Source organism: Chelmon rostratus, chromosome 2 (genome assembly GCF_017976325.1).
Source record: "Chelmon rostratus isolate fCheRos1 chromosome 2, fCheRos1.pri, whole genome shotgun sequence".
NCBI lineage: Eukaryota > Metazoa > Chordata > Actinopteri > Chaetodontiformes > Chaetodontidae > Chelmon > Chelmon rostratus.
Window position 1 is genome coordinate 5,319,767 of NC_055659.1, and position 18,501 is coordinate 5,338,267.

Sequence of the window (18,501 nt, forward strand, 5' to 3'; positions counted from 1 at the left end):
AGCTTCCAACATACATCACTTCTGTTTCCAAATAAGCTCCTTAGGATCTAGGAACAGTTTGTTGATAAGAGGTGTTTTGGAAAACTCTGTTATAAGAAATCTCGTTCGGTAGATCAACTTGTTGGACAACTGTGCATTTCTATGTCTGTGCATTTCTATGTCTATAACTTTTTGACCAATATACAATATATTTCTTCATGGCATGCAAAGTGCCCCTATAAATTTCCTTATTTGGTCATTTCCATATTTTGTAAGCTTCATCAAATGTGTGAGCCCAGTTTGGGGTAGCTTTTCTACATATTGGGTCTTTATAAAATCAGAAGGAAAGCCTAAATATTTAGAAAAGGGAAAAATGATTTTAAAATTGTTGTTATATTTACAGAAAGCTTGTTGGGCTCTGCGGGACCACAGTGATGACGAAGTAAGGCCAATGTTAACAAAAACAAGGGTTAAATGTTGACACAGCTTCCCATCGTTCAAATGTCCCAGCAGACAGTGAAAGCAGCAGAGCTTCAAGAAGCAACCAGTCTGAACAACTGAATTCAAACAACAGAAGAAGAAACAAAACTGCCAGACTGCTCAGTGAATTGAAGAAAAACATTATGAATCTCTGTTTGTCCCAGTGTGTGTTACAGACAAAAGCCTAAGGGGCCTCCCTGAGGGGCCCCAAGCCACAGCTAACCATTAACACACACACTCACACACACAGAGAGAGAGAGAACTGAAAAGGAGACAGAGTTACTTCACTTTGTCTGACAACAGCAAACATCTCCTTCCCACGCTCCCTCCCTCTGTTTGCCTGGTGCCCTCCTCCTGCCATGGAAGTGAGGTATCTGACACACCAGCGTTACCTGTGTAACAGTGCTGGATCCCTCCCAGAGTGTCCAGACTCCAGCTTCACTCGCTCTGACTCACTGAGGTCATGTGGGCCTTCTTTCCCGTCAGAAAATACCAGCGTGTCAACAGGGTTCAGTAAAATGTCTCGATGAAGAGTCCTCCAAAAAAAGCGCTGCACTGTTCTGAAACGTACAGAGGAGCTGAAGGAAGAGCTTTATCAGGATATATCACAAAATATTCCCTCTGCAAACCAGTGAGCAGCACCTGCATTCAATATGAGACACGCCCGTCGACTTCACCAGCAGACACATGAGGCTCTAACGCTCACAACACACCAGAAAAACACATGTATCAGGCGGATGAAAAGCAGCTCCGTCAGTCGAAATCTGGTGTTTGACCGCCTGGTGCGAAAGCTGTCAGTCAAAATCTGGTTCAGACCAAACAACTGGCCTGAGGGTGTCCACCTGCACTTTTTAGTCCGGTGAAATCAGATTCCGGTTGTTTGCCCCCCCCGGTGTGATTCATTTGGCAGGTGTGAACACAGTCATCAAACTCTGCTGCAGACCAAAACCGAGACCCTTCAGAGGAGGTGGCATTTTGACAACTGACAATTCACTACCCAACTGTTTCATCTTCAATAAAAATGAACTAAAATGTACGTTCAAACATCAGTCTCCCAAACTAAATACCAAATGTTTTTCCATCACCTTTAAAGTCAACTCATATCAGTGTTTTCTGATCTGCCTGGAGCTCCAGTGCTGTGTGTGACTGTGTGTGTGTGTCGCACCCACCCAGTTATTTCCTTTCTACTGTGGAAAATCTGAACTGAACACACTCCGACCTCAGCTCACGCCCATCACCAAACGCCGACCAGCCTCAGGACGCTTTCACACTCGAGCCGCCTTCTGAACCAGAGTTTGCTCGGAGAATCCAGAACATCTGATAAAGCTTCTGCTGATCTGGATTTCAAGTGGACTCTGGTGCAATCGGAGAATCTCACGAAACCAGACAAGAGTCCGGACTTTGTCCGACTTTGAATTAATTTCTTCTGAATGCGAGGATGAGTCGAAGCACATACAGATCCCATGAAAAGACCAAGAAACGAGAATTTATTATTACTCCACAAACACACAAACCTTTTCTTTTTTACTCGTACGCACGGCAGCTTACAAAGCACATACTGTTGCATGTAGCATGAAGACAAGGGGGCAAACTACTTCGTCATAACACGGCTCCTTGCAGTCCGTAGTGTGAAATCTGAATGAAAAATAAAACGTTTGTGATTTGGAATGAATGCCAAGACTTTGTACGAGCCCTGACGGAGCTCAGCGGCTCAGACGATGTGACAAATCTTCCACCGGGCAGAGGATTGTGAGTCAGAAGAGGCAGAAAAGCATAAGAAGAACATGCTGGTATTTTTGGTATATTGTATTTAATATTCTATGTATCAGGACATACAACATCTTTTTCTTCTGTCGTCAATCTAAAGTCTTCGATCTCACTGTGAGATTCGTCCACTGACAAGTCAGAGCTCTGGAGACCAAACAGAGCCGATATCAACCCTCACAATGTTACTAATCTAATAAAGCATGAAATGATGCAGAATTCACTGGCTGGTGAGACATTTTAAGGACCTGTAGACAAGATATTTCTATATGTTCACCTTCAATAGTAAGCATCATTTTTAAAATAACGTTTTTAGCAGCTCTAAGACCAAAGCTTGGTCTCTGCTGAGAGCTCAGACGACGTGTTTCTGCTTCGACTTTTTTATGACTCACCAGACATTCATCACACAATCTGACAAACCTCAGACGCCATAATCATGCGGTCTGACACCGATGGTGACAAAGCTTTTGTTGGAACATCTCACACGGTGTGATATGCAAAGACCCTGCAAGGTAAGCCCACAGTGTACAGGCAACTGAGAGGAGAAAACACACCCTTCCTGAAGCACTTTTCATTAAAACACTGTCACACTGCTTTACCACCACGTTAAACTTAATTGTTTCATCCTATTTGTCTTTTGCAGACCAAAGCAGGATAACTTATGGACACATGACTGAAAAAAACACCCAAAACTTTTCACAAACAAGCACATCATTGACTCTACATGCATACTGTTGCTTCTATAGCAAATACTCAGCAAAATAACTGCAATATGATTATCTGTCAGAATTGTGCCGCCTGGGTCGAAGCAAAACGACATTAATTTAAATCAGATGTGTGGTAATTAAGTTTAGAACACAACAAGCAACAACAAGCAGCTTGTTAAAGAGAAATATGCAGCACAATAAGAGCAGCAGGTGGAGGCTGATCACGTTCACTTTCAAACTGACAAACCACATTAACAACACAGTGGATTTTGGGGTTTGGGGGGAGAAATATTTTCATCCAAGACTGAAAGTAAGAGACTTCGCCTCTCCACGTGAAGCCTGGCTCATTAACACAGGTGTGTCCTCTCTCTGCGGGAGCCTGCTCATTAAAACACACTCTGCTGTTGTCATGTGGAGACTATAGACCGAAAACATGCCAAACTCCATCTACAAATCTGTCAGTTTAATGCCCTTTCCTCAGTAATTACTATGGGACCCAATCTGTAGCTGCGGATATGACTGATTGTCTCAGGAATCCATACTAACATAAAAATGAAAATGTTAGGGTTGGTTTGATTTCAGTTCTCACAGTCGTTTTTCAGACAAATTTTAGGACGAGGTCAGAGGCAGCAGGTCCGCGCTGTACTTAGAAAATTTGAGATTTCCAATTGAAAATGTGTTTAAACGTTGCTTATGTGTATGCCGATCTGAAGATGAGTTCCAGCTAATTCTATGAATACTCTAACAAAATGACTAACAATTATTCTAACATCACAGATCGGAAAGACGACATTAAACTGCAGAATTCTTTAATCAAGTTTGGCAAAGAGTTCTTGGCACGCATGAACTGCATGTAATGGAGCTAACGGGACGCAAACTGACTAAAATGAGAAGAAATCTCATTAAAACGTGAAATTTAAGTAATATTATGTATTCTATCAGGTTAGACATGTCGTCAGCAGGCTTATTTGGGTTAACATAGCAGTAAGAAATGTACGAGCCAGGGAAACTTCTACACAAATGAAAGAACAAAGGTACGGATTGAACTTTGGTCTCCGGCGAACTGCATAGCCGTTATTATGAAACACGAGTAAATTCAGAAACGGTCTAAGTGACTCTTTACTTCGACAAAACAAAACACAACCAACAATGTTAACTTCAATTGAATAACAACTTTTAAAAGTAGTTTTCCTCTTGATTTCCAGCGCAGCCTGACACCTAGCTAACGTTAACAGCAGCCAGGTGGGCGGCAGCGACACAGTGAACCACTTGGAAAACCTAAAGATTTATAAGAAATATTGTTAGTGCTTTGTGTATTATATGTATGCCGAATTGAAAACCACGTCCAACTGATTCAGGAGACATGATTTACAGCAATACAGGATATATAAACTAATGTGGAAAAGCAATTGCAAGTTAAAACGTTGCCATTATCAATGGCAATCCGCACTTTCCACGACAGAAAACGGTGTGGGATAAAAACTCGGAAAACCGGGGGGGAAACTTTACTGGGACAAGTAAAGTTAGCGATGCCAGCCTCCCTGTCATGTGTGGACTGTCCATTAACGACAAACTCATGTTGGGGTCAACAGCTGAAGGTTTTGGAGGCTCAGAGAAGCTTCCAGACGAATGAATGGACCGCCGTTGCTCACCGATGGAGACGAGCTTTATGTTCTCCTTGTCCAGGAACTCCAGAGCCACAGAAACGTTCTCCAGCTTCATCTGCCTGAAGTTGGGCCTCGGGTGGTACTTTCTGTACATCTTCTTGTGGCTGAGGACCTCCAGCAGGGCGATGAGCCTCAGGCCGTCGCCCAGGTCCAGCTGCAGGTCCACGATTCGCTTATTGACGCACTTCAGGTGCTCGTTGATCCAGCGGGTGAAGGTGTTCTGCTGGATCTTCTTCCACGGAGCGTCCTCCGCCAGGTCCTTCTCTGTGGCCGGCATCTTTAACGGCTCTTCTTGTGAATGGTCGTGAGCGCTTCTTGTTCGGACGGTGGTGAAATGTGTCAGAGTGCCGCTGAGCGCGTTGTGTTCCCGCGGTGTTTCCTCGGAGCAGGACGAAGGTGGTTTGAAGTTGACTTGAACCTCGCTCAGACTGACTAGCTGCTGGTGTGTTCAGGTGCTGCTTTGAAAGCTCGGAATCCCTCCCACTTCTTCTTTGAGGTTTTACAGCAGTTGATACCCTTGTTGTTGTATTACTGCCTCCCCCTGGATTTAAACTTCCTCACTGTTTCTTTTAAAGTTGCGTAGTTAGTTCTGTAGCTTTCATAAAACTAAATAACCATTTTCTTCCCTCCACACTAATATAGTTCTACTCTGGCTTCAGTGTTGGAGGAAGTATTCAGATGCTTTAGTTAGTATACCACACTGTATAGATACTCTATTACAAGTAGGAGTTACTGAAGTAAAAATGCTAAATAAGCATGTTTAATTTTCACAAGTAGAAATTATGACACTTGTCCAACTTATTACTGTTATTATTTAACCAAAGTATTAAAAATCAGCATTAGAAACTTTTCACGACTCCACTTGTTTACCCAAAGTTGGGTCCCAGCCCCAAGGTCAATGTAAGAACCTGTATGTTAAATAAACATATAAATACTTCTTTATGGCTTAATGTAGTTGCAGAATTTATTATTATTTTTTATTCAGGAGCAAAATTCACATAATGTGGACGTTTACAATTTTAGTGCTTTACATTTATTTTATCTTTAAAAAAAGATTATTACAGACAGACAAATAAAAACAATTTATTTAGCTTTAGATGTAGAGATTGTAAAAGTTTTTCTTGAGTGTTTGCTCAAGAAATAATTAAGAAAAAATCAACAAAAAGAGTAAAGCAAGCATATATATGGACCATACATTTGTATATACAGTTACAATATAATAATCTTAATAAGGATCAATATCTTTTCTAGATGCGATTGATAATCCACCAAAACTTTTGTTGCATAATTGTGATTTTTTAATTTTCTTCTCCTTTTGTTTCGAGTTTCAACATTAAAAATGTTATTATTTTCATTTCTTGTTTTTTATATACTTTTATATTTACTTTTCTGTTATATTACTATGATTATATGTATATTATTTGTATTTGCTATTTTACTTTGACTTAAACAGAGAGGGTCAACATGGTGGCACAAAATTGTGTCAACGTTTCTACATCGCATAAACTCAGCACTTTCACTGGATTTACGGAAACATCTTTTATAATCATCAAATTTCAGGCGACTTTGAATGCAGCATCAGTGTGTTTTGACACCGGCTCACTTTCTCAAAGATCGTCTATGTGCAAGAGCAGGCAAACAAAACCATGCTCCGATAAATAAGACTGGGAATTATTATAAATGTCTTTTAAAATATTTTGACATTTTCATTGTAGTTTGGAACGAGAAAAATAAGTATTTTTTAATATAAAGCATATTTTGGTGCTGTGTTTTGTGTCACGATGAACAAACTGTTTTAAATAAGGGAGACACAAATAAGCTGTAAAATAAAGTAAAACTGGTTCTGCTGCCAAAGCAGAGAGAGACAGTCGGCTACAGATGTAAAAATGCCTGAAGAAAAGAAATTACTACCTGAGAAATGGAAATAGTAAGTGGGCCTTGAGTTCAGATTGTGCTTATTGTTTGTTCTGTGACGTTTTCTGTTCCTGGAAAAAAGAGTCAGAGTGATGCATGTTGTTGCTTAGACACGACCATCAGAAAGCAGACAGATTGCAAACTCAATGTTTCTGTGTGAATCAGCAGCTCTGTCACTGACAGGCTGGATTATTGATCTGCTGTTATTTCAGTTCAGTTTGTCTTATTGTTGTTTTTACCTTCAGACTCACTCGGATCAATAAAGTTTGATCTGATCACCTTTATCTTTTCAGGTCTTGACAGTGAATAAACTCAGCTCGTGTCTTTAATCTGACATTCAGAGCAGCCAAAACCTCCCTGATAAGTCCAGACACACACACTTCTTTGTGCTGATCTTGTAGTTCTGTTTGTTCAGGTAAGAAGAAGACACAGAAGAAGAAGAAGGTGCTTCAGGAATCATGAGAATAAAATACCCACGTTTAATTGAAAACTATGTATCTAAGATACTGTTTCAAAACATTTTACTATGTTTTATTAATGTAAAAAGTCAATTATAAACAAGTAGGTAAACATTTTAACTATTTAAGACAAAATTGAGACATCAAAAGTAAAAAAAATGACTTTCAAAGATCAAAATATGAAATAATACACTAAGATCCCATGAAGTCAAAATTGTAGTGTTTTTTTAAAGGGTTACGATGCCAATTTTTTACCTTTTGTAATTGATTTTTTTTTTCATTTAAAAGCCACAATCATAATTTTGATTTTGTGCCTTTTCACACCTGATATTTCTTCTTGCTCTTCTATTGTCAATATTAATTTCATAGAAGATAAAGAGTCATTGAAAGTCTCCTCAGTACATTCAGTCTGCAGTCTACATTTGAGGGTAACATTGTATCTGTGGCTTCATGTACTTGTAATAATGTAATCTTCAATGTCAAACTCAGATATATAGCATAGTATAGTATAGTATAGTTGTATTATTGATCATCATTTCATTGGAAAAAGATATATTTCCAATGAATATTTCTGTGTGGAGTTTGCATGTTCTCCCTGTGCAGCGAGGGTTTTCACCGGGATCTCCGGCTTCCTCCCACAGTCTAAAAACATGCTGAGGTTAATTGATGATTCTAAACTGTCCATAGGTGTGAATGAGAGGTGTGCATGGTTGTCTGTCTCTATGTGTAGCCCTGTGGAAGGCTGGATAGGCTCCAGCCCCCCCGTGACCCTGCAGAGGATTAAGCGGTGTATAGATAATGGATGGAAACAGATGAGTTCTTGTTTCCAGCAAATGTCTCGCCGCAACTGTCTGATAAAACTCTACTTTGATAAACATCAGAAAACAGCTGCATCGCTCATGTTTTAATTTATTGCCTTCATCTCTGACATATAGTCACAATTTCTTATTTTTAATTTGTCGAGTAACTTTTTATAAAACATTTTTCTTTCCAGTTTTCTCGTCATGATAAAAAGAGACGAGACGATCTGTGAGCTGAGTGTTCATTCCTTCTGCATGTTGCAACCGTCTCGTAAAGATGACATCGTGCTCCTGCCCAATGATTGATGCACATTTGTCGTGTGAACACACACACGCACGCACACGTGTCCAGGCCTATTTAATGGTGCAGTGTCTGTGTGTTACATCACATCTTCTCTCTGTACTTTAATCAGTGCTGGAAATTAACCAAGTACATTTACTCAAGTACTTTAACTTTGACAGACTTGTACTTCAGTATTTTAATTTTATGTGACCTTGTTTCATTCATACAGCATATAGTTACTTTGCAGATTCAAATTTCTACTTTTTGATGAATTTCTAAAATACGACATTGGTAAAGATTGAACTAGTGTTTACAAAAACTTGTCTATTTGAGGCCTCTTGTAAGTGAAAAGACAAATTTGGGTCACAGAGCTTTGTTTTTTTTTTTTACCTAATTATGGCTCATTAAATCATCCAATCATTCAATAACTGAAAAATGACCGAGAGCCTAGGTTTAATGGGGTACGAATAACTCGAATATTTGCACTCTGCATTTCATCTGCAGAACTGGTGGCGCTGTCTTCAGTCTTAATGGCATCTCTGTACACAATTTAACACACTGAACATCACTCCATCTGTATACTCACTGTCATATTTGTGCATACTCACACAAATCACCTAGTTTTATTTATTCTCTTGTCACATTTCCTCCACCAAAAAGAACTCACCAGCACACATGTAGTTGATGAATAAAGTTTGATTTGAACTCAATGCTGTGCAGCTGCAGTAGCATTATACAATGGTTGCATAGCGGCAACCAATCACAAGCGCTGATTCAACTCTCTGCTTGTTGGCTTCATTTCAAAATAAGAGCATACTGCCTTTGAAAAAAAAACAGGTTATCTGGATGAGGATGATTTTAGCTCACTTTAGCCTGGATTTAAGGACATTTGAGGACCAGGACCCTGATATGTAACATTGAGAGGCCTGTGAATGAATGAAGGCGCTGGAAGCTGGGTTGGTGGGTCAGCTTGCTACAACTTTAATCCAAACATTTCTCTGCATATTCAATACATCATCATACTGTATCCTCTACATAGCTCCCTCTCATATCTCTAAACAATTTTAACAAAATAAGTCTAGTAGCACATCATTCAATAACATTTTATTTTACAATTCTCTCTCTGTACTGTAGTGTTTTTCTCTTTAAACATCAGGAATATTTGTTCGTATGGATTCAATTTTTAAACACGGAGACAAGACAGAGTACACGAACGATGACAAACGCTGCACAAGAGTCCAGAGTGTGAACCGACACACACTCCTCCTGCTCACCAACACACACATACACACACACAGCTAGAAATAACTTAATGTCTGCTAAAAACATTTCAGCAGAGGCCTGAAGTGTGAGCAGTTAGTCTGGAGAGAAGAAGAATCTTTCATCTCACGCTAGCAGCTCTGCGAGGCTCAAAAGGAAGTTGCATTTCGGGATGGAAAAAGATTTCTGTGATCTTTAATGTGAAATTTTTACTGAACATCAACTTGAACAAATTGGAGCTTTCAGAGCAATATGGGCTTCTCTGTCATAATGACGCGAACAGAACAGTTAGCTCAGTCGTCCTTATAGCTGAACCAGCTCTATGACAACTGAGCTAACTCCCCTGAATGAAGAAGGCCAGGAGCAGCAGCTGAAAGCTCTGTTAAAAGCTACAGAGACATTATAGATGGCCAACATTCAGCTTCTCTCCACACTGTTGACACTGACAGACCTCTGAGAGGCAAATAAACAGAATGTGTGTGTGTGTTTGTGTTTGTCAGAGAAAGTGTGTGTTTATCATAGAAGTGTGTGTGTGTGTGTGTGTGTGGTTGTGTGCGTGTTTGCCCTCACACATACAGAAACTGTGGTGTTAGTAAATTACATCAGAGGCACTTTGACCCCCTTTTTCTGTGCCGCGAAAAAACCTAAAATAAAACCTGATTTTTATTTCAATAATTTGGCTTCAACTTTCAACCCCGACCCAAACTCCCCCTAAAAGAAAAAAACAAAACAGAGAAAACACCATGCTGAACATCCAACATGGCCGACTAAAACCAGAACAGAGCAGGACTTCCTGAAACCGCCGGTATGGGAACACTTTCCAACAGACCCAGATGACGACAGGACTGAGGCACCCTGTCGCTGTTTGTGCTTAATTTGATCTTGAACAGCCAGATGTAGATTTACCATGAAGGTGACTTTCATTAAATACTGACGCAGAGTTTTAATGTGGATTTACTTTACTGTCTGACTGACATACAGAGCTGAAATCTGATGTGATGCAGATTTACTGAATACCGGCACTATCTTCAATGTAAACAGGACCACTACTGAGACCCGGGCTAAAAGTGAGCAGTGAAGGAGGCCAAATTTAAAGATTCAGAGTTCAGCAGCATCAAATATCAGCAGCTAATATCCAAAAGTAGATTATGTTACTCTAAGAAAGCAGCACAGATGACTCAAAGCTGTTGACAGCACAGAGCTGGTCTGAAGAACTGAAAGACGAGGTAAGATGAGCATTCAGGTCTTTCCTCAGTCAAGATGCTGCAGAAGTAGCCTCAGAGCTGAAGGTGACGCAGACTGACTGCAGCCTAGTCCATCCAACCAGCTCTGACAGAGACACAGGAACACACAGCCTGCTAACAGAAACCAATAGCCAATGAAATCTATCACAAGGCATGCAGACGCTCGTCCTGGCGAACACAGACCAGCCCGTTTACAGCGATGAATGTGGACTGAGGCTGCTGGAAAGTGTCGCGCTCGTCTCCATCCCGTCTGAGTACGACGGGACGGGCGTGAACGTCACCTCGGGCGGGTTTTTGAGAGGAAGACCTGCCTGTCTGAGAACGCTTTGTTACCCAGAAATCAGCAGAGAGACGAAAACCAAAAAGCCCCCACCACAGCTGAGAGAGAGCCGAGGATTAAAAAAACAACAAAACTCTCCGCTGCAGGAAAAAAAACACACGAGAACAAAATAAACCAAGAAGCATCTGAATCCTCTGTAGAAACCACAACCTTTATATTCCCTCTACAATTATGTACAATTAGACTTTATACAAGTAAAGCAGTGATGCTCTCCTCACAGCGCTCTGTGTGTGTGGGTGTGGGTGTGTCCTAGGTGGAGCTGCTCTTGGAGAGGTTGGGGTAGAGGACGGCTGCCGTCACGGCGACCATCACTGCGATGACCGGCATCCAGGGGCTCCAGCCGCTCTGTCCGAGAGAGACGACAGCACAAAGAGCATCCAGTTAGTCTGAATCGTCACGCCTGAACTTCTAGACTCAAACTGGACCGAATCCAGGACAGAGAGAAAACAGAAAGAGGAGGAGGAGGAGGAGGAGGAAGAGGAGCAGAGAGAAACACAAAGAGGACTGCAGAAAATAGAAAAAAAGTTTAAAAAGCCAAGTCCAAAAGATGATATTTTTTTTCACGTTAAATGACAGTTTGGACCTGACAGATAAAAATCCTAATCCTGAATCCTCACGATCTTAAAAAAAAAGAGACAGCATTAAGGTCAACCTGTGAACTTCTGAATGTTTCTTCTTTCATCTTTGCTTCTGAAAGCTCGGCAGACAGCGACGTCCCTCGCGTCCACTGGTTTTTCAGGTTTGCTGCTCTCACACAAAAAGCTGATTCTGCTGCCCCACGAGAAAAGAATCGTCTCTGACAGCTGCACTCGTTTTCCTGGAGGTGCTGAGAATCCTGAATGATCATTACTGGCTCTTTGTAGAGACCTCTGACTGTTTGTTTACAGATATACTTCAAGTCGTAATTCATAAACGCTGATGAGCCAGATTTCATTTGGTTGGAGGAGTCCTTTCATCTGTGAGAGCGCACAAGTTCCAACTCAAATAATGTGACTTTTTTCTTCTTTTTTTTTTTTCCTTTTGAGGCCACTTTCTTGGCATTTAATAAACATCCATCTAAACCTCTGCATCTTCCAAAAGCATCTAATTGATCACAGATGAAACACTCAACATCTAAATCTGCATAGTCCTTTTGTCCATTAATCAGAATCAGAATCGGCTTCATTGGAACTTCATTAAAACAGCTGTTCAAACATTTTTCTTTTTCTACCATTGAGTAAACTGACAAACCCTGACTAAGCAGCATATTTTATTGATATTTTTACATTATATTCCAGTTACAGTACAGAACAACTGTAGATTTAAACCAAATAGTGAACACAATACCTGCAGGGAGTTTGTGTGAAATGAATTTTTAGCAGATTACTTCCTGTGAATGTTGCCTCACAGATGAGTTTCCTGACCACACAATTCTCAGTCTGTTTTATGTATTTCATGTCTCATTTCTAATAATCATACATTTTAAATAGGCTTCTTTTTGCTTTCTTCTCCCTGACTCTTTCTGTTAGCTCTTTGGTTGTTTTGTCTGTGGACTCTTCTAATGCCGGACAAGGCTGTTCAGCTCTGTGAATGGAGCTTGTGCTCAGCTCTTCACCGTCAGATGTTTTTTTTAAGTTTATATCTTAAATAACAGCATAAACTTTAAACAAAATGTATAAATTTAATTTAGATTTTCTCACAGAAATGAATGAAATGCTGAGACGACTCTAACTTTAAAAAAAAGTTTTCTTACACCACTTAAAAACAAAAAGGCCTCATGCCCCGATGAAGCTTTGGCGACCCCTAGTGGAGGTCAGGACCACCAGGTTGGGAAACAGCCCAGTAATGTATAGAACAGATGATTTCTGCTGATGACACTCAGCCTGTTATTGAGCAGCAAGAATTCAATGATTTAAAATCATCTTCTTGTCTCAACTCATGCACAAAAGTTTAAATCCTAAAAAATAAAGAAAAAAATAGAATCTTTTGGGACTTCAGGAGAGGTAGAGGAGAGCAGGAAGTAAAAAAAAAAAAAAATAGAAGGTAAAATCAAAAACACAGGTGGAAGCAGCAAAGTAAACAAGGTCAAGGAGGTTACCTGAGTAGAAAAACAGAAAAGTTACAGACCAGTTTTCTCTCACGACAAACGACTGGAAACACTGGTCAGACATTCCCAAATAAACAGACAAGCAGCAAACACAACCAGCACAACAAAGGACGAACATGATGGACGGAATGATGGATGTTTTCAAAATGAAGAAAAAAGAATCAGGAGCTGCAGGAAAGTTCAAAAAACAGCAGTGAGACAAACAAAACAGCAAACCTGTGAGCAGGCAAAGACACAATCACATGGAAACATAACTGATCAAAGCTGCAGACCGGATGCAAGAAAGGGAAGGAAAATTATTAAATTAATAAAGTAACAACAAACCCTGCCGCGAGCGACAACGATGCATAGAATGAAGGATCAAGAAAAAAAAAAAAAAGGACCAGCACCCTGAAAGTGAGATGGAGCTGTGAAGAAGACAGTGAGTGAATGAATGAGAGTTAGTAACTGAAGAAGAGGTCAGGTGTGAAGGAGCGAGCTCCACTCTTCAAAGGGACACACCTTCATCTTCCAAAATAAACGCTCACTCAGCTTCACACTAGCTGGTTATTTACCGCACAGAGAAAATTTTACTATCATCTGCCTTTCTGTTTGAAATTAATTCAGGACCATAAAGTATAAATAAATCAAGCCATAGCTGAGATAAATTGGACATTTTTCTGAGCTTGTTTTTGAATTTCTTGGCCTGAGCTCTGAAGCTGTGCAGACAGGGTGCAGTTGTAATGATCTTGACCAGAACCAGCGACTTCTACACTCACACTGTATGGATCAATTGACCGGCCACCTCTGGTCGGTTATGTCCATTGACAGTTCCAATAAAGTTAATTCAAACAAGGTAGCTGTGCCCTCAATGTTGAAAAAGAGACAAAAGGCTGTATTTAGTTTGTGCAATTCTATTATGAATGGAAACTAACAAGAGAAAAATATGATTTATAAAACTACTGAGCCTTTTGCTAACATGAAACTATGTATTTGAAGATCCAGTCTTCAGTTGGAGTCACACAGATTACAGTCAGTGATGACTTTGATGAAAGACACCGTGTGTGACGACTACAGGAAAGATCACCAACTGATCACACTTTCTCACCAAAGTTTCTGCAGCAAAACTGCAGAAAGTTGCTGTGATTTCAGTCATTTTGAGACACTGCACTACAACCACTTAAAGACTTTGATGGGGCTGATTTCTCCCTGAAACCTTACAGCTCAGCTGCAATGATTTTATATACACAGCACCACGCTAACAAAGCCTGAGGTTGTTTCTTTTTTTTTTTGTTGGAGCCTGAGGACTAATGTTTCCTTAAAGATGAAAACTTAAAATGACGGCAGGCTCTGAGGAGACCGAGGCTCCCTTTTAAATGGTCTGTGGTCAGTGGGCTCCCGCCCCTTTGAAGAGTCGAGCGTAGCGTTAGCTGCAGCAAAGCAGAAGCAGAAGAAGTGTGACGGACTGGCAGACACCCATGCACGAAGAGCTGCTCAAACCAGAAGACCAAGACAGACCACCATGATGATGATGATGATGATGATGATAATGATGATGATGTGGGGAAGTGTAGAAGGTGAGAAAAGCATCCTGCTGATCAGAATTCAGGGTTGAACACTAACAGCCTGGTTACCTTTATGTAACAGCAGTCTAATCAATGATGCATTTCATTCCAAAATACTCAACTTAAAAAATGCAACTTCCCTTAAGGTAATCATGTTATTATGGATGGATTTTTTTAATTTACTATTTGGTTCCCTCGTCAATTTCATACATGAAACAGCCACAAACATGTGAAACAACATACTCTTACATGTATGTTTATTCACCTTCCTGGTGGATAAAAGCAAAATGTGGGCCTGAGTATCGGACACTGTCAAATACTGAGAGGTGGCACTGAGGTTCTGGTCACTTGTTTTTGATCAAACAGTTTCTGATTGAAATAATAATTTAACTGACTCAATTATATTGTGTTTAGGCCAAATTTTTGTACAGCTTTTTCACAACATTTAACATTTTGGGGACTTTGGCTTCTAAAGTAAAGTAGTAAAAAATAATTGCGTAATCATACTGTAACTCAGGTACAAACGGTGCATCCAAATTTTCCCCTAATGCACTGTTGATGTTTTGAAACTGGACTGTGACGTATTCAAAAGTGAGCTGGGTAGAAATTGTGAGAAATTAAGGATTTGCTTCAAAATGTGCAAAATTCTTCATTTCATATCAAACATTGTGTGTGCAATGTTTCTTTATATTTATTTTAATTCTTTAATAATTGTCCTGTCATATCTCAACCTAATTATAACTGTATCATAACCCCACATACATGTCCATCTAACACCTTCGACCACAGAGAAATCACAAGCCAGCTACTGTTTATGGCAGCACTCACTGTTAAAGGTCATGACTATAGTTTAGATTTGCTGAGGATAATATTTTTAGGCAAAGGAGGACTGTTTGGACACTTTTCTACCTTATACTCATGGTTTGCAACATGTGACCCTGAATTCATCACAGATCAGGATCATGTTTTCACCTCTCTCATCTTTCCTTCCACAGATGATGGACAGATGAGGACAAAAGAGACAGACAGAGAGACAGACTGATGTCATGTCGGTGTGTACCTTTCTACCACAACTGGCCGAAACACCAGTAGAGCAGAGCCAGGACAAGGCCAATGAATATGGCTTGGACAGGCTGCAATATGGATGGCTAGAGGGGAGGGAAGGAAGGGGGAAGGGAGGAGGAGAGGGATAAGAAGAAATCAGCCGGCAAATCAACCAAAACCAACATGGAGGATGGAGCAGCTACAGCGAGGAGGGAGGAGAGGGAGAGAGGGAGGGGGGGAGAGAGAGAGAGACTGAGAGAGAGAGGATTTGTAGGTTTGTAACAAGTCAGCCTTTTCTACAAAGCGACCGCCATCTCTACACATTCAGCAGCCACATTCAACAAACACCACCCGTCACCAGGCAACATTCTGCTGTTGGATTTCAGCTCATTAACTTTCTGCACCAGGACATCTCATGAGCACTCAGCAAGTAATCTCCACCAGCAGCTGGCTGACAGTGACAACAGTCCACTGGCTTTTAAAGGCCAGTGTGAAATGTTTCTAATCTATACTGAGGCTGTCATTTCGTTATGAATGCATCATAACTAAATGACAGACACAGGAGGAAAGCTTTAAAAAAAAAAAAAAAAAAACGAAACATTTATTGTAAACTAGGCTACCAATACATGATATGTTGTCCCTGGTGAAGATAAATAATGGACTTACAGGATAATTCTGGGTTATTTAAACTTTGTCTTATTTTCATAGCTTGGTCCATCGTTACTGATCATATAATACTCACCAAATAATCAATGAGATCTAGGAACACAACGAGTTCATGTCAACATAATCTGCCAAGGTGTCAAATAACACATCTCAGAAAACTTGCATCCTTTTGTTTTCCACACTGACAGCTTCTGAAAGTGGAACTGCATTGGTTTTACACATCACAGTGTGTTTATATGTCCTCTGAAGAACTACAGGCCATGTTAAAAAAAGTTTTATTAGGTCAGGTGTGGCTCCAGAGGGAGCTGTGTGAGTCTGACAAATTGCTTCAAGTGATGTCACTTAATCTCAAGAATGATCCCTCACTTTACATTAAAACTGTGCACACAGCTACAACTACTGAACCCTCAGGCTTCTACTATATCATGTGACCTCGTTCCCAGATCTCACCTATTAACTGTGTGAGTGCACTGAGTGAACTGAAAGAAATGATGGACAAAGCTTTGGAAAATAAAACCAAAGTTTGTAATAAACAGAAATTATCCCTTAGAAATGTCAATTAAAACAATGTTTGTGGATCTAGTCCTGTGAATCTCGACCAGGACTCTTATTTTGAAAGGCTCTGAGAAACAAAACCTGTGGTGTGAGACATCTACAGGCACATGAACAAAAGACTGAAGAGGGGGAAGAAGTGAAGACATGTAGATGAGAGAGTAGAGGAGGAGAAGAGGAGGAGGAGAGGAAGAGGAGGGGTAACGGAGTAGGAGGAGGCTGCTCCGCCTCGCTGTCATCTTCAGATTTTCTGATTTGTGTTTCCTGTTTTCAGTTTTCAGAGAGACAAACTAACAACTGTTATTGATGAACTCAGAATGAAAAAGCAGGAGAAATGTCAGAGGACGTCTCCTCAGCTGGACGAGCCGAGGAGTTTATTTTTTTTACCGTCACTCCAGCTGAATAAAAGAACAATGTGCATTTGTGTCAATGGAGTTGAATCAGTCTGCTGGAATCACACTTATTTTGTTATTATTTATCACTACTATTAGATTCTGTTTACCACAGAGGTTCAGTCCTCTTTGTTAGTTGAAAGGACTGAATGTCTCATTCAAGAAACACATGGAGACTCAAACAACACTGTCTGGTGAGACTTCTGTGTGTCCAGAGTTAGCAAGTAAGCCATGAGGAGGGGGCTGTGAGCTGGAAGTGCTTTGTGAGTTATGGCAAAGTCCAGGACTGCCACAGTGTCCATTAGCAAGTGTGGTGTTTCACCTGCATTCATCTTTAGACAAGACAGCCAAAACTGTGGGCAAAAACATCAAAACTACAAATACATCTGGATTTAAGGCTGCTCAGAGACAAAAATAAAGGTTACAACACAAACAGTTCATATAGTCTTTGGTCTCATTAAAAGGAAAGTGTGTGTGTGTGTGTGTGTGTGTGTGTGTGTACTCACGGAGCTGGTCTTGTCCTGCAGCAGCTTCAGGCTGCTCCTGCACTGCTCCAGCTCCTGGTGGATGTTCAGCTTCTCCTTCTCTGTTCTCTCATAGCGCTGACGGAGGTCCAACAGCTGTGACTGTGTATCTTCATACTGCACAAACACACACGCACACACACATCATTATCACATTTTTCTCTAAATTGCCAGGTCATCATATGTGACTTAATTTCAATAATTTGTGTGCGTGTGTATATCGCTCTCTGCAGTGTGTGTATGTGTGTACCTCTCTCTGCAGTGTGTGTATGTGTGTACCTCTCTCTGCAGTGTGTGTATGTGTGTACCTCTCTCTGCAGTGTGTGTGTGTGGGCCTGGGCCTGGTCCAGCTGGGTCCTCAGCCTGCTTGCATCCTGTAGGTGTTGATTCTCCAGAGAACCTAGTTTGTCCTGCAGAACCTCCTCCCTCTTCTCCAGAGACTCCAGACTGCTGCTGAGAACCTGACTCTGCTCCCTGGTGCTGTGCACACACAGACACACAGACAGACAGACAGACAAACACACAGAGTCCATAACCAGTGGAATACACTCAGCTCTTACAATTCAGCTTGTTTTTCAGTTTTTCTGCCACAATGACCAAACTAGAAAATGTTTCAGTGAGCAGCAGCCTTAACCAGAAAAACTACTTTTGGGAGACAAAGCCTCAATCATCGACACACGTAATTGTAACAAAGGCAGGGACAACTTTGTTTCCCCAGAACTTGTCTTCTCAGGCAGTTTTTTTTGCACAGTTTAAGTTTCAGAAACTGAATCTACTCTAATCACCTAAAATGAATC

General features: G+C 40.6%; 2 protein-coding genes across 9 annotated transcripts in view; both read right to left on the minus strand.

Annotated features, from left to right (window-relative positions):
- The window catches only part of LOC121620948 (filamin-B), a 67,839-nt gene extending 62,851 nt beyond the window's left edge, over positions 1 to 4,988 (minus strand). Inside the window, exon 1 of the mRNA XM_041957209.1 lies at positions 4,583 to 4,988. Coding sequence (XP_041813143.1) covers positions 4,583 to 4,874 — 292 coding nt within the window. The 5' untranslated portion in view covers positions 4,875 to 4,988. The remainder of the gene's footprint in view (positions 1 to 4,582) is intronic.
- Positions 4,989 to 9,017: 4,029 nt separating this feature from the next.
- slmapa (sarcolemma associated protein a) overlaps positions 9,018 to 18,501 on the minus strand; it is a 60,502-nt gene continuing 51,018 nt past the window's right edge. For 5 of the 8 annotated variants that reach the window (XM_041945256.1, XM_041945247.1, XM_041945236.1 and 2 more), the window contains 3 exons: positions 18,013 to 18,184; positions 17,687 to 17,821; positions 9,018 to 11,241 (listed from right to left, as the gene is read on the minus strand). In XM_041945256.1, coding sequence (XP_041801190.1) covers positions 11,146 to 11,241; positions 17,687 to 17,821; positions 18,013 to 18,184 — 403 coding nt within the window. In that variant the 3' untranslated portion in view covers positions 9,018 to 11,145. Of the gene's footprint in view, positions 11,242 to 15,586; positions 15,675 to 17,686; positions 17,822 to 18,012; positions 18,185 to 18,501 lie in introns of all 8 variants that reach the window. The other 3 variants (XM_041945264.1, XM_041945280.1, XM_041945227.1) reach the window with 1 other exon arrangement.